The sequence below is a fragment of the Cetorhinus maximus genome, chromosome 6 (genome assembly GCF_964194155.1).
Source record: "Cetorhinus maximus chromosome 6, sCetMax3.hap1.1, whole genome shotgun sequence".
NCBI lineage: Eukaryota > Metazoa > Chordata > Chondrichthyes > Lamniformes > Cetorhinidae > Cetorhinus > Cetorhinus maximus.
Window position 1 is genome coordinate 21,601,734 of NC_135884.1, and position 15,660 is coordinate 21,617,393.

Here is a 15,660-nt window from a genome sequence, read left to right on the forward strand (position 1 = left end):
GGAAGCCTGACATCTTCCTGCTGCCACAGTATTTTCCCAGAAGTGGGAAGAGCAGCACTGAGGCCACCTGCTGACCAGAGATGGGTGTCATTTAATTGTATTACATGGCCAATTAAGTAAAAACTCCCTACCCCTGCTGGCATTTTACCAGCATTGGGACAGCCCCTGCTGCATGGGGAGACCGACAGGAAAACCATTATGGCCTCCCAGCAGGTGGGGCAGACAGGCATTATTTCTGGGTGCTTCATAGCCCATGCAGGACCCTTGCAGCTCCAGTGCCCCTACTAAAGGGTTCATCCCTCTCCTATCACCAGAGCCTGACAACCTGGCTCCGGCACATTAAGAAAAATAGCTCCCGGCCTTTCAAGAACACTGCAACATTGAGGAGGACTCTCTTTCTCCCTCCAGTGGCCACTTCTATCACTGTTAATTCTTTTGCCAATCACCTTAAAATGGTGTCCTCTGGTTCTTGGCCTCTCTGCCAATGGAACAGTTTCTCTCTATCTACTCTATCTAGACCCCTCATGATTTTTATTACTTCCATCAAATCTCCTTTTCACCTTCTCTTCTCTAAAGAGAACAACCCCAGCTTCTCCAGTCCATTCACATAACTGAAATCCTTCATCTCTGGAACCATTCTGATGAATCCTTTCTGCACCCTTTCCAAAGCCTTCACATCTTCCTGAAAGTGTGTTGCCCAGGATTGGACACAATACTTTAGTTGATGTTGAACCAGTGTTTTATAAAGGTTCATCATAACTTGCTTTTGTAATCTATGCTTTGATTACAAAGCCCACAATCTTATCTGACTTTTCAACTACTTTCTCAATCTGCCGTCACCTTGAATGATGTGCGTACATTTTTGTTTTATTATTCATTCATGGGATGTGGGCATTGCTGGCTAGGCCAGCATTTATTGCCAATCCATAATTGCCCTTGAGAAGATTGTGGTGAGCTGCCTTCTTGAACTGCTGCGGTGTACACCGACAGTGATGTTAGGGAGGGAGTTCTAGGATTTTGACCCAGTGATAGTGAAGGAACTGCTGTATATTTCCAAGTCAGGTTGGTGTGTGGCTTAGAGGAGAACTTCCAAGCAGTGGTGTTCCCATGCATCTGCTGCCCTTGTCCTCCTAGATGGTAGCACCTGTGGGCTTGGAAGGTGCTGTCTAAAGAACCTTGGTGAGTTCCTGCAGTGCATCTTGTAGCTGGTACACACTGCTGCCACTGTGCATCAGTGGTAGAGGGACTGAATGTTTGTGGATTGGGTGCCAATCAAGCGGGCTGCTTTGTCCTGAATGTTGTTGAGCTTCTTGAGTGTTGTTGGAGCTGCGCTCATTTAGGCAAGCAGAGAGTATTTCATCACACTCCTGACTTGTGCCTTGTAAATGGTGGACAGGCTTTGGGGAGTCAGGTTATACTCTCAGTTTACTCTGCTCCTGTACACGCTTTAGAATGGTACCTTTTATATTGCTTCTCCTCATTCTTCCTACCAAATTGTATTACATCACACTTTTCTGCATTAAGTCTGCCCGTTCCACCAGCTTGTTTATGTTCTCTTGAAGTTTATCACTATCCTCCTCACAGTTCACAATACTTCCAAGTTTTGTGTCATCTGCAAATTTTGAAATTGTGCCCTGCATGCCGAAGTCTAGGACATTAATATATATCATTATGACCCCCCCGTGGAGATCCATAAACAAAAATAACTACATTTACTGACCTATCCCCCAGTAAAAAAAAATCCCAGGCAAGATTTCAAATTTTGTAGCTTTTACTTAAATGTGAGTCAGAATCAACATAAATTAACAGTTGGTACGAACTATAAATTACACTTAAAGTAACAGTTACAACAGAGACAGCGTTATTGAGTTAGTAGGCTGTTCACTCCACCTGTCTGGACTCCATTTTAGCTACAGTGTTTCCAAGCCAAATTCTGGTCCCTTTTCATCAAGGACTCAGCCGATTCTCCACAGGTAGCTGCTTCCACATAAGTGAGGTTCTGCCCATGCAATTTTCCCTGGATGGTACACTTGATTCTTTTCTTCTTTCTGTCTCTGTCTGTTTTCACTTTCTGTGCTACATGGCCTTCAATTTCAATCTCCCTCCTGTTGTTATTGTGTCCAGGTCAAGGGTCAGCAGGTGACATGAACCAGCATTTCTTATTATCCAAAAACTTTAATTGATCCCTTTACAAGTGATACAAACTCTTTAAAAGTCCTTTTCAAATATTTTTAAAAATACTTATAGATTCCCCAAACATTTTGACATAATTATAAATTTTCCTTACTGTCATTGCTTCTGGATCAAAAGTTGTCACACCTCAGTGGGTTTCTGTGTGAGTTTCTTTCCCCATGGCAAACAGATCACATGGGTTTGTCTCTGAGATGAGGCATTTATTCAATATTTTCTGTTTTACTTTGAGTTAAAGATATATTTCAAAACATAGCCATCCTGTAAAATACAGTATTCATGATAATATCAAGTGGTCCTAATATCAACACCTGGGGAACCCCACTATGTTTTTCATACTTGAGGAAGGTGCAAACTTTTACCACTACCGCCTGCATCCTGCCAACCAGCCAACTTCATATCCATGCTGCCAGCTTCATATTTAAACTGCCACTATCCCCTTTATTCCAAGGGCTTCAACTTTTCTGGCAAGGCTATTATGTGGCACTTTAGCAAATGCCTTTTGGAAGACCATATACACCACATCAATCGTGTTACTCTCATCAGCTATCTCTGTTACCTTTTCAAAAAAATTCAATCAGGTTCATTAAACAAAATTTGCCTTTAACAAGTCCATGCTTGTTTTCCTTAATTAATCCGCACTTGCCCAAGTAACTGCTAACTTTGTCTCAGATTATCATTTCTAAGAGCTTTTCCACCAGGGTGCTTAAACTGACTGGCTTGTAGCTGCTGGGTTTATCCTTACGCTCTTTTTTAAACAAGGGAGTTGTTATATTTTCAATTCTCCAGTACCCTGGCACTACCCTTGTATCTAAGGAGAGTTGGAAAATTATAGCCAGTACATCCATACTTTCCATCCTTACTTCCCTCAGCATCTTCAGATGCATCTGATCCATTCTCAATGACTTACCAACTTTGAGTACAGCCAGTCTTAAAACCTCCTTTTTATTAATTTTTAGTGCACCCAGTGTCTCAACTATCTCCTCATTTACTATAACTTTGGCAGCAGTTTCTTCCTTGATAAAGACAGATAAAGTGCTCATTTAATACCTCAGCCAAGCTTTATGCCTGGTAATAGTGCATATTTGTCAATTAATGTGCACATGGCGCCCCTGCATTTGAAACAAAAATTGGAACTATCAGCGCACATTGACTGCCAGCATACTAAAACCTTTCCAGCACCACACTGTTGATCTGCCAATTTCTTCGCCTCTCTCTATTCTTTCCCAAGATATTAACTCTTTATTAGTGTATTGTTGTTGCAAAGGTATCAAGTGCCTTCTGGTACCTAATGCAAGTGACACTTCCTCATGCATGAACAGATCACTCATGATCAGTTGAATGATGGAACAAGCCTGCGGGGCTGAATGGCCTACCTCTGTTCCCATGCCCTGTGAAAAGAGAAAGAGTAGGAAGTGAGATGGGAAGAGGATGAGCAATGGGAAATGATCAACTTGGTTGGGAAGGGGGAATGATAACAGGGGGTGGGAGGAGGAGAGACAAAATAGAAGTAGGAATAAGATCAGTTCAGAAAGGACAAGGAGGAAAGATGCAGTGTGGAAGGCAGGAGTCAGTAAATTGTGTTGGATGATTGAGTGTACATTTCCTCAGGATCCAGTTGTATGCTCGGTGTTGGGGGTTGGGGAGTTAGGTAGTGGGTTTGCTTCCCCCAAGCTCAAGCTGTTTACTATGAGTGTAAGAGGACAGGTTTTCAGTCTACATTCCACAGGCTTGGTTAGTTGGTTAAATGGGAGGGGACAGTGAGGGGAGATGGCTGGGTAAGGGATAGACGGGCATCATTCCGATTTGAACTTTTGAAGGGAGTGGAAGCGTTGACATTGGTTTAGGATAACACTTGCGACTGAAGACAAGGAATGACAATGCTTCACCCTTTTCTTGATCAGCCGATGGCCATTCCCCACCGGCAACTACCAAATGCCACTTCTCTGTTTGGTGGATTAGAACACTTCAAGGAGATTCTCAGCATTTGCCAGGTTCAGGAAAATTATAACAGTCTTTGTTCTGCTGGAATTTGTGGCAGGAAATTACTTTCTGGTCATGAGGGACAATTTACTGCCATCTTAAGGGTGGAATTGAAATGAAAACAACAAAGGCCTTGGTCAGGAATGGTTAAGATTCTGCCTGTAGATCAGGCTTCTGCACACAATAGTAAAGTACAAGTTAAAAATATTCTTAGAGCAATAAGCAGTTTCTTAAAAACCTGAGTTGATACATCACTATCTAAATTCCAACTGGTGATCACTTGTTTGTGCAGAGATCCTGTGCAAAGTCTTCAAACTTCCTTAACATAAATGTGACAAATTATCCATCACTTGCAAGCAGAATAGGTATTGCAGGTGAATATGGATTTTCCAATTGGGTTTCCAGATTACTTTGAGATAAAAGGCAATGATCCACTTGTTATTTTTAGTATATAATAGATACAAAAACATTAGGATAAAGGAACAGCGATTAATTCTGAAAAGCATAGCACTGTATTTTTGGTTTGCAGTTTGTATGTAGTTCAACTGAGTGATGCACTTGGCTAAGTAGTGCAGGAGTTAAAAAGTCAGTCAGTCTAACCTCCTGATGTTTTATTTATCGTTCCTGATCTCTTAACCTGCACACCACTTGAGAATTATTGTATTTGTCCTTCACAATGACCAGAAAATAAATACAAAAGCAAACTGCCATTTGGGATTAGGCAAAGCTTCTCTGTCAGGGTAATGTGCAGTATATCAAATGATGGAAAAAGTGTTATTCAAATGCTTTGAAAATCATTTTAAGGTCTAAACATTGATAATTCAGCTCATACTTATCCACAAAAGGTTTGAAATTTGATTTAAAAAATATATTGGAAGTTTTCACTGCATAAAATTAGAGCTGTATGAATATCATTAAATGTAATCAAATTGAGTGTAATCCATCTCATTTTCCCCGTGAGACTTTTGTATATTTAACATTCATTGTTTTGAAATGTGCTCTGAACATTACAATGATTTTTTAAATAATCTGAATTATTTGAAATCTGAAACATATTATAATGTTTACAGAGGAATGCTTAACTATTAATGATTACATTATTGAAGTTCTTAACCAGTAACCGTCCAACTATTCTACTGAGGGCCAAATTATTTACTTATTTTTCAATAATTCTGTAACGTTGTTGATAACGATTAGCCCGGAGAGTATTTTGCCGAAGGGGTCAGAGATCTAATTTAATTTTTAATTACTTTACCGCCCCCTAATTTATCATTGTGTTTGTGATTGTTAGTCTGCTTGTGTTTTGTTTATAAAAAAAGCACGACAGTTGCTTGAAAGTACTGGGGGCCATGGCTGATGAATAAAAATTTATTCATTATTTTCAGTGGAATTGTTACTTCCGGCACAATTTGCTGACGTATGTAATTGTCGCTGGGAAGGTGGAGGGAATTGTCCTGTTAATGGCGAGAGTGTGAAGCTCATTCTATTCTTCCTAATGAGCTCCAGCGGGATGGCTTTGTTTGTTGCAGGTATAATTGACAGCCTGCACGGAGAGCGGAGGCAAGTTGTGGCAGTAACTGGTGATGGAACCAATGACGGGCCAGCGCTGAAGAAAGCGGATGTTGGCTTTGCCATGGTAGGTGACAAAGCATTCAAAAATGTGTTAAATTAGCGTTTTGTTTAAGATTTGAATCAACAAATTGTGTTAGTGCAGCAGTATTCCTGCACCGACTGCTAAAAGTGGAACCCCCAATGTCATGATTTGCTCACTATTTACATATGTTACTTAACTGTCAATTTTGCGAAAGGGATAGTTTCCAGCAGTCCAGCATGTCTGTTACTCCGACAAAAGTGGCATTTTACACCTGGGCTGGCTGAACATACCGAAGCCTGCTTTTCCCAGATCTAGAGGCTTGTACAAAATAGTACACATGGAATAGGCTCAATGTTCTATGTGTTCATTCCATCTGATCTGGAAGGAGGTGAGACCACCTGGATTACAGGCATACTGGAATACCTTGGGCAAACCAGTTTAAAAATATTTCACATATCCGACCTGGCTTTTAAAAATCCCCAAAATGCTTTGAAAGCTTATTGCTTTTTGAAAGGTGGTAATTGTAAAGTGAAAATGGATATGTTAACAGAATTATTTTTTGTTCATAGATATCGTGTTGATCCTTCCTTTACCCTTGAAAGTTAGCAGTTTTTCCCATTGCATGAGCCGAAAAAATGCAGACCCCTCAGTCAACTTCTCCCAGTTCAGTGAGTTTATTCAGCCGATCCATACTGAAGAAGTCGCAGGTTTGGTCTCTAGTCCGTGCTGAGTTGGGGCAATCTGAGCTGGGGTGCTGGCAGAATTGTATCAATTGGCCCGAGTGCACCCTGGTTTAGTAGGTGATAATCATGCAGGGGATAATTAATCACTCTTAGTGACCCCTGTGAGGTTACTTGGTACCCATGGGTCTCCCATCTCAGCAAAGGGTCATCCTCTTCAAGAAAAAGGGAAAGTTGGATTTCAAAGAAAATAAAACTTCAGATACAACATCATTAAAATCAATGGAAATAAATCATTGTGATAGACTCGTTACTCCCACTTACTATGCCATTGAGAATTAATAAACTATTTTATAGAATCAGTAAATCTGATAGTATGATTTCTGCAGTGTTAACGGTCCAGCATCCTACCAACCCTGTTATAGACCAAAATGCATTAAAGCTGAATATTTAAATAATAGATTGATAGATAAGAAGATCAAGTCCACAAACCTAATTGTCAATGATAAAGCTCCAAACACTATATGCACACAAATTTCACTCAATTTCACTTTTCCTTGGTCCATGGTATATAGAAGGCCAGTTGTTGTAAGCTGCTAGAGTTCAGAGGAACCCACATTCAATGGGTAGAGTGAAGTTATTAGAGACATTTTCAGACTGAAGGAAATGGGTGGAAGGAATGTGAAAAGGAAACCGTGGTTCCTGATTTGATATGCTTACATTCCTATTTGATATCTGTACTTATGTGCACAGATTTATAAATGGATTGCATATGAGAAATTATTTAGGATTGAAACATTGCTCCTTGGGCAAACGCAAACCAGCAAAATTTGAGAACTATCTGTGCTCAGTTAGCTAATCTCAGCCAGAATGGCATCAATGCTACACAAGTGTGGTTTGTCAGGGAGGGGGAATATTAGCCAACGAGTTCTGCTGGAAATACATTTGTTTGGATGATAAATGTTGATAGGATGGAGCTTTAGCCGTAATGATCCTCCCCCTAGCTCACTGGCTCCCCCACCCCCTACTGTCTTTGAACCAAAATGGCATATGCTACGCACACACACACTTATGCTGTGAATCGCCCTCTCAGAAATCTGCCACCTGCTGCAGCATTTGAAGCAGGGCAAGGACTGCATTGCCAATGACTTTGAAGGTGATCACGGCAATGAACTTTTCTTTACCTGGATGGGTCTAGGCTGCAGCTGGAGATGTATTCAATATTTCATAGTTTTCCATCCACTGTTGCATATGGGAGGTCAACGAGGCTCTGTATTCAAAGAGAGCTAAGCATATTTCATTCATGCTTGCTTGAGACCAGTAGGTGTTGTGAGCATGAGGCTTTGGGATGATTGCAGACTTTCCCATGCTGCACAATGCCACTGACCGCATCACTCTGCGGACGTTGATGCCAACTCTGCTGTATACCACAACTGAAGGGATTCCACCTCCTTAATCTCCTTTGGCAGTGAATCATGCAGGTCGATACACCATCGCCTGACAGCAGTAATGATACCTTCATTCTGTGGTAGTTCACTGTGCCAGAAGCATTCTGGTCACTATGGCAAAGCAAAGGATAGCTACTGGATGACAAGGGCTACCTATTAATGACATGGCCCAAGAATCTAGTGTGCAACCCATGCACCCATAGGCTGCATGCATGTATATGAAAGCCATCCTGCTGCACAAAATCTAAGAGAGCAGGACTTGGCATGCTGAAACAGTGGGCCGTAACTTCCAACTACTGTTGGAAAATGCTGGCCCGCAGGAATTAGAAGAAATAAATGCACACTTCCCTGATCTTGAAAATTACACCAACCCTTCTGTTTGCCGGAGCTGCTTGGGGCCTGCATCGAAAGACTCCTTAGAAGCCTCAGCGAAGTGTAGCTCCGGTGGATTCAGGGAGCCCTGCCCCTTTTTTTACGGCATATGCTGCCATAAAGGAGGTCGGGGTGGTGCGGGGGGTCCAAGGTCCGGTGGGTGTGGGAGGGAGTCCGAGCTCTGTGGCGGGGGGGAGGGGGAGTCTGAAGTCCAGGGGAGAGGAGGTTGGAGGTCTGGGTGAGGATGGGGGAAGTCTGAGGTCTGGGGGTGGTGGGGGGGTTGATGGTCCGGCGGGGGGGCGGGGGGTTGGTTGGGAGGGAGATGGTTGGAGGTCCAGCGGGTGCTGGAGATCCAGGTGGGGGGTGCTAGGGGTGAGTCTGGGTGGGAAGAGGGTATTGGAGATCTGGGGAGTATCAGAGGTCCGGGAGGGGTGGGGGTTTGGTCGGATGTGTGGGGGGTTGGGCTGTGGAGGCGGGTTGGAGGTCCGGGGGGGTGGTGGTGAGTCCAAGGTTTAGGTTCCGGAGGTGGGAGGAGTGCATTGGAGTTCCAGGGGTTTGGGGGGGGACCATGGTCCGGGGGGGTGTTGGGTGGAGACAGAGATCCGGGAGTGGGGGTTGGAGGTCTGGTGGGATGGGGCAGTGGGGGACCGGGTGAGCAGGCGGGGTGGTAGTTGGAGGTCTGCGGACCAGGTTGGGTCGGTGGGGGGGGGTTGGAGATCCGGTGGGGGGCTGGGTTGGAGCTCCGTGGTTGGGGAGTGGGATGGTCCAGGGGTGGTCTGAGGTCCGGGGGAAGTGTTCGGGTGTGGGGTGGGGTCCGAGGTCCAAATGGGTGGGGAGGATCCGAGTTCTGGAGGGGGAGGGGTGACATGTTCCCCTTGTCTTCACACACCCCCCCATCCCTTGTTTCACCCGCCCCACCCACCCCTTGTTTTGCCTACCCCACCCCTTGCCTTCGCATCCCCCCACCCCTTGCCTTGGCCCCCTCCCCCCCCCACCCCTTGCCTTGCCCCCCCCCCATTGCCTTGGCTCCTCATCCCCACCCACCCTTTGCCTTGGCCCCCTCACCCCTTGCCTTCACCCCCAATTTACCTTCACCCCCCCTTTGCCTTCGTTTCCCCCCTTGCCTTCGCCCTCCCCTTGCCTTCGCCCCCCCACCTTGCCTTCGCCCCCCCCCTTGCCTTAGTTCCCCTTCTTTGCCTTCACCACCCCTTTGCTCCCCACACCCCTTGTCTTTACCCCCCCCACCCCTTGCCTTCACCACCCCCCCCCCACCCCCCTGCTTTTGCACCCCACCCCGCCTTGCTTCGCCCTGTCACTGACCGTCACAGCACCTGCTTGGCTATGATGCAAAAATAAAATCTACCCCAAAATAAACATGCCAATCCAAATTTATAAATGATATCATGTAATATTGCATACAAAGGTAAACTGATTGCCCTTGTGCATTCCCTTCAAGCCAGTTTTCCATGTGCCTTTGCCTGTCCGAGGGCTCCTGTGCAGTTTTATCCAAGGGGCTGCTGAATGGCAGGTTGCTGACTTTCACTGGAGGACACTGCAGATGACCTTGCGGAATGAACTCAAACAGCTCTGAGCTTGGAAGACCTGACTGTGGGCTGTACTATCTCAGCATTGGCAGCAGCAGTGTGAGCTGGCTGACAGGCAAGGGCACTGGCAGAGTGATACAGCTGGGAGGTTGTGTGCTGTCATCCTGAGCGAGGCCAGCAGCATTGTGCTCTACAGAGTCACTGCCGTGAACATGAGCAGGGTCTCAACACTCTTACTAATCTATTGCAGGACAGATTGTAGCACTGCTGTGAGTCCCTGCAAAGCCCCTTGAATGCTATAATCCACAGCCACGATGACAGTAGCCTGAGCTTCCATGGCAGCAGGCTGACCTTGCATGACCTTAGTGTGAGCTTCTACTGCAGCGTTCAGACATTGTGTGTCTGCTGTTTGTGCTACAATGGAGGTTGCAACATTGCGCATCAGATGCTGGATCATGGTTGGGTCCACAAGTGTGCAAATGGGACTGGTCACCACCTACATGCTGGAAAGGATGGGCTCAGTGTAAAACCCCATGCCAAGTTACTGCTAGAAAGCTCCATGCTCTTTCACATCAATCACAGGCTTACTGGCAGGCTTCGCAACACACCAGCAATTTCATTGTCTGCCCCCATCAGAGTTCTTCTGTAGGCTGCCCAGTTGAGGTTTTCATTGGAGTCCCCTGCAGCAGAACCTGTGTGCCACTTTATTCTCTGACAGGCTGGCATCTGTGCTTTCCTTGCCTCCTTCCCTGGCTGCAGCATATTCGTGCTCAGTGTCTCACCCAGCGCCTCTCATCTATCCTCTAACATACGGGCATGATCAGTCTCTGAACTGGTAACTGTGTGTGTGAAATTAAGTGATGGCGCATCAGAACATGATGCAAGGTCACAGACCTGAGAAGTTAACTCTGTTTCTCTTTCCACAGATGTTGCCAGACCTGCTGAGTATTTGCAGCACTTTCTGCTTTTAATCCCCTTTAAGAGGTGCAACATAGGCATTTCAGTCAATGAGTACAGGTTGATTGCGCATCATAATCCCTACGCCCATTTTCAGGGGCTAGCCAAGTCCTCCCATTGTCTAAGCTCATGCATGTAAAATGGTCATTTGGGTGAGATACTGGAGCTCTAATTGCTCCTGTAAAGCCACACTCCAGCATTGGTTACCACCTTTTATTCGAGAGTAGTCAAGAAAATTGCAGACATTGATGCATCAGCAGTGGTCTCGTGGCATGGGCACAGCCTTAGCACATGTGATATTTAAGAAATGACCTGGAGAAAACTATTGTTTTCAAAACTACTTCATTAATCAAGGCTTAAGATATTAATATTTTGGTACCACTTTAATAACTAATTAATACCAGCAGCCAAATCTTTGCTTTGCTCATAATTTCTTCAAAACTATTGTTATCAACAACAATGTTGAAACAAACTGAGCAGTCAGCAGGATTCAAAGCAGATGTCCGTCATCATCTTTTCAATAATATATTGTTCAGGGGAATTTCAACAATCCTGCAATTGCATTGACGGTCCTAGAAGAAAGGCACAACAAAAACAGAATTACCTGGAAAAACTCAGCAGGTCTGGCAGCATCGGTGGAGAAGAAAAGAGTCGACGTTTCGAGTCCACACGACCTTTGAAGGGTCGTGTGGACTCAAAACGTCAACTCTTTTCTTCTCCACCGATGCTGCCAGACCTGCTGAGTTTTTCCAGGTAATTCTGTTTTTGTTTTGGATTTCCAGCATCCGCAGTAGTTTTTTGTTTTTATAGAAGAAAGGCATACTGTTTAAAGAATTTCAACATATTACTGTTGAAAAAGTTGCAGCAGGCTTCGTTAAGTACTATTGTTGCTGTTAGTAACCAATTTGTCCATTCTGAACTTTTAGTCTAATTATTCACCTTTACACCCTCCCCAGTGGGATAGCTGTTTTCTGTTAATTTTTGTGGAATATCACTGTGTAATTGAAATTAGAGCAACCTTAAAGCCGCCTTCTGCCAAACATCATCACTTGATAAGTTTTGAGCACCCTCTAGTGATTGGTGTTTAAATGTAATGGAGCTGTTCAATACAATATGCTCGATCCTTATTTTTTTGTATTCAGCCCATCAAGAGATACCAATGCAGAACATTTTCCATTTTCTACTCATTCAAGTAATGTATGGGGCAAATGGAGGTAAAATTTCCTTTATTGTACCTCATCAATGTGCCTTAACTTCAACCTTGGAAGAATATCCCTTTTGAACCTAGTTGTGATCCCCGTAGAGACTAATGACTTTTAAAAATAGATTTGAATTTCCAGTGACTAGCTCAAAGGGTCACACAAGATGTCATGTTTTAAGACTGTTACTATAACAAAGAAACTAAAAGCAACACAACTAAACATTACTTAGTAGGCAACTAATACACTAAGCTACAGAAAAGATATCCCTTAGTAACTTATTAACACAACCGAAAACTCCATACCACATTTATACATTACACCACGCTCTCAACGGAAATATCCAAAACCTTCCTGGAATTTCAGCAGGCCCCCATCCCTGCCACACCAAGGTGAATATTCCAGTGACCTTTAAAACAAAATTCTCCTCACTCAACCCTTTGAGCATAATTGAATCGACTCCCAAGCTGCAAAGTTCACTTTCGTGACTCCTTAGTTTTTAAGTCTCCAAACGTCCCATTTGTTCCATCGTCTTCTTTCTGAATAAAAACCAAACTCCTACAAGCATCCTGCTCTTACAGCTGTAGCATCTCTGCTTTGCACACACAGCAGCATCTCTCTCATTCCCTTCTCTCTCTCTCTCTGTCTCTCTGGAGTGCCACAAGGATCAGTGCCAGGGCCTTGACTATTTATGATCTATATTCATGATTAATAATTGGATGTAGAGACCAACTGTATTGTATCCAAATTTGCTGATCATACAGAGATGAGGGCACAAGAAGTCTGCAAAGGGATATAGAAAATTTGGGAAGTGGGCAAAGATTTGACAGATGGAGTATAATGTGGAAAATCTGAGGTTGTCCATTTTGGCAAGAAGGAAAGAAAAACAGAACATTATTTAAATGGAGAGAGACTTCAGAATGCTGCAGTAGATAGGGACTTGGGTGTCCTTGTACATGAATTGCAAAACATTAGCATGCAGGTCCAGCAAGTAATTAGAAAGCCAAGTGGTACGTGGGCCATCATTGCAAGAGTGATGGAATATAAAAGTCTTGCTGCAACTCTACAGGGCATTAGTGAGGACACACCTAGGGTACTGTGTTCAGTTTTGGTCACCTTACATAAGGACGGGTATGCTTACATTGGAAGCAGTTCAGAGATGGTGGCATTGTGGTAATGTCACTGAACTAGTAATCCAGCAGTCCAGGCTAATGCTCTGGGTTCAAATCCCACCATGGCAGCTGGTGGAATTTAAATTCAATTAATGAATCTGGAACTTCAAGCTAGTCTCAGTAATAGTGACCTGACAACTATTGTTGATTGTCATAAAAACCCATCTGGTTCATTAATTTCCTTTAGGAAAGGAAATTTACCATTTTTACTTGGTCTGGCCCACATATGACCCCAGACCCTCAGCAATGTGGTTGAGTCCTAACTGCCCTAGCAAGCCATTCAGTTCAAGAGATTGGGGATGGGCAACAAATGCTGTCCCGCTTTCCATGGAAGAATTAAAAAAAGGTTCACTATGCTGCCTCCTCGGGGGTTTGTCTCATCAGGAAAGGTTGAACAGGTTGAGCTGACGCTCAGTGGAGTTTAGAAAAATGTGACTGTACAAATCTAGTCCCAACTACGTTTCCTGTGAAGGAATGGGTGTACGCCTGCTGGTTCCTGGAGTTCATGTTCTGTAAGCTGTAATCTTATTGAAATATAAGATTCTGAGGGGCCCAGACCGATTAGATGCTGAGAGGATGGTTCCCTTGTGGGGGAGTCTAGAATTAGGGGGCACAGTTTTAAAATAAGGGGTCTCCCATTTAAGATGGAGAAGAGAAGGAATTTCTTTTCTCAGGGGTAATTAGGGTTTGGAATTCTCTCGCCAGCAAGCAGTGAAAGCTGAGTCATTGAATACATTCAAGGCTGATTCAAGGCAGATTTTTGGTTGACAAGGGAGTCAAGGGTTAATGGGGGGGCAGATAGGAAAGTGGGGTTAAAGCCACAATCAGATCAGCTAAGATCTTATTGAATAGCGGAGCAGGCTTGAGGGGCCAAATGGCCTTCACCAGTTCCAATTTCTTCTGTTCTTTGTTCTTTATAAATAAATAAGGATGCGCAAAATGCCTTTCTGAATGGAGTAGATACTTTCCCCTGTAGTTATTTCTGAGAGAAAATTCTACCTTGAGCAGGAAATGATCATTGATTTTGAGGAGACTTGATATTTCTTTGCTGAATGGTTGGACAGCCATTCAAACCTATATAAGAGATAAGATTCTCAGAAATAGCCATTTTATGAGAGGGAATTTAAGATGTAGGTTGGTACGAGCCCAAAGTGTGATATCAAAAGGACAAAGGTTAACCTACATAACACATCTAAAAGAAGCATCATTTGGACATTATAAGGCATAAATGCCTATGGTGTTGACTCCACTTCTGGTCCTACATAGAACATGTTAAGAGAGCACATGCTACATTTTACACTCCTGGATTTCCCTGAACAAATCTAAAGGATTGCTTTATTTTGTTTTTGTAACCAAAATACTATCAAAATCTTCAAAAGATTAATCATAATATATATTGTTTGAAGACCATAAGATATTTGGGACTATTTATTGTCTCTCTAATGTACAGCAGTTTGGTCGCACGCCATCAGTTTATATTGACAACATTACAATACCAGACATGTTGTGACAAATATTTATACTGTAGGTTACTACCCAACTGACAAGAATGCTGATCTGTAATGGCTCAAAACTTCCAGTCTCTGGATCATCAGGAGACTGGGCGTATGATAGAAGATGCGAGTCCCGACTCTGTGGAAGTCCTGACATATGGACCAACGTGGGAATTGCTTGGGAAGTTTAAACTTGGGCAATTCCCCTACTCCCCTGGACTCTGAGCTAAATAGGAGACTTTGGACAGTCCTGTGGGACCCAGGAAATGTAAGATTAAAACTTGGTCTAACACCTGGGTAACTACACAACTAACCCCCCCAATACACGCACCACCTCGCACCCCCCCAACCTGACCCAACTACCCCCAACCCTACCCAGCTACCCACTCACCCACCTACCCTCCTCACCCACTTACCTAGCATTACTGCTGTTCAGAAGATTCAGGCCAATGTATTTTAAGGAGATGGATCTTTTGAATGCCTCGTTTTAACTTTATGTTGAGGCTGGTAGCATGGGGATTGTTTCGTGTAAAGACAGTAGAACATGTTCACCTGAAAATCCCCGAACTCAGTCTTCATCTGTAAATAGCACTTTCGAAAACCTCTTTGTAATGATTGTAGCCGACTTGCGTTTCCAATGTTTTGCGAATACAAATTTTTAATTGGGAAGCCAGGAATTCTTCAGCCAAATCGCTAGTGGGTGCATAGCATAAAAATGGACATAACCTGGCCCAATCTGGGTTCTAGATTTTGCTGCAATCCAGAGCTGGTGCAAGAATAGCTGATACAAGAAGTTCAATATCACTTCAGTACCGTAGGAGATATTTTTCTGAGATTTGAATTAAGGCACACTGTTCTTGCAGACGAGATGACCATCAAAACCATGTTAACATCGGACCTCCCTGACCTGACTAACAATGGTTGGAGAAAGTGTTTCATTCCCAAATATTGACAATGCCTTATTAATGAATGTCATCTAATTAATTGCTTTAATCAGAGTCTGGCTATTATAATAACTTAATTAATAT

General features: G+C 43.6%; 1 protein-coding gene across 13 annotated transcripts in view; it reads left to right on the plus strand.

The window, feature by feature from the left end:
• atp2b2 (ATPase plasma membrane Ca2+ transporting 2) overlaps window positions 1-15,660 on the plus strand; it is a 404,278-nt gene that overhangs the window by 316,513 nt on the left and 72,105 nt on the right. For all 13 annotated transcript variants that reach the window (XM_078543393.1, XM_078543387.1, XM_078543389.1 and 10 more), the window contains one exon: window positions 5,703-5,809. In XM_078543393.1, the coding sequence (XP_078399519.1) occupies window positions 5,703-5,809 (107 nt within the window). The remainder of the gene's footprint in view (window positions 1-5,702; window positions 5,810-15,660) is intronic.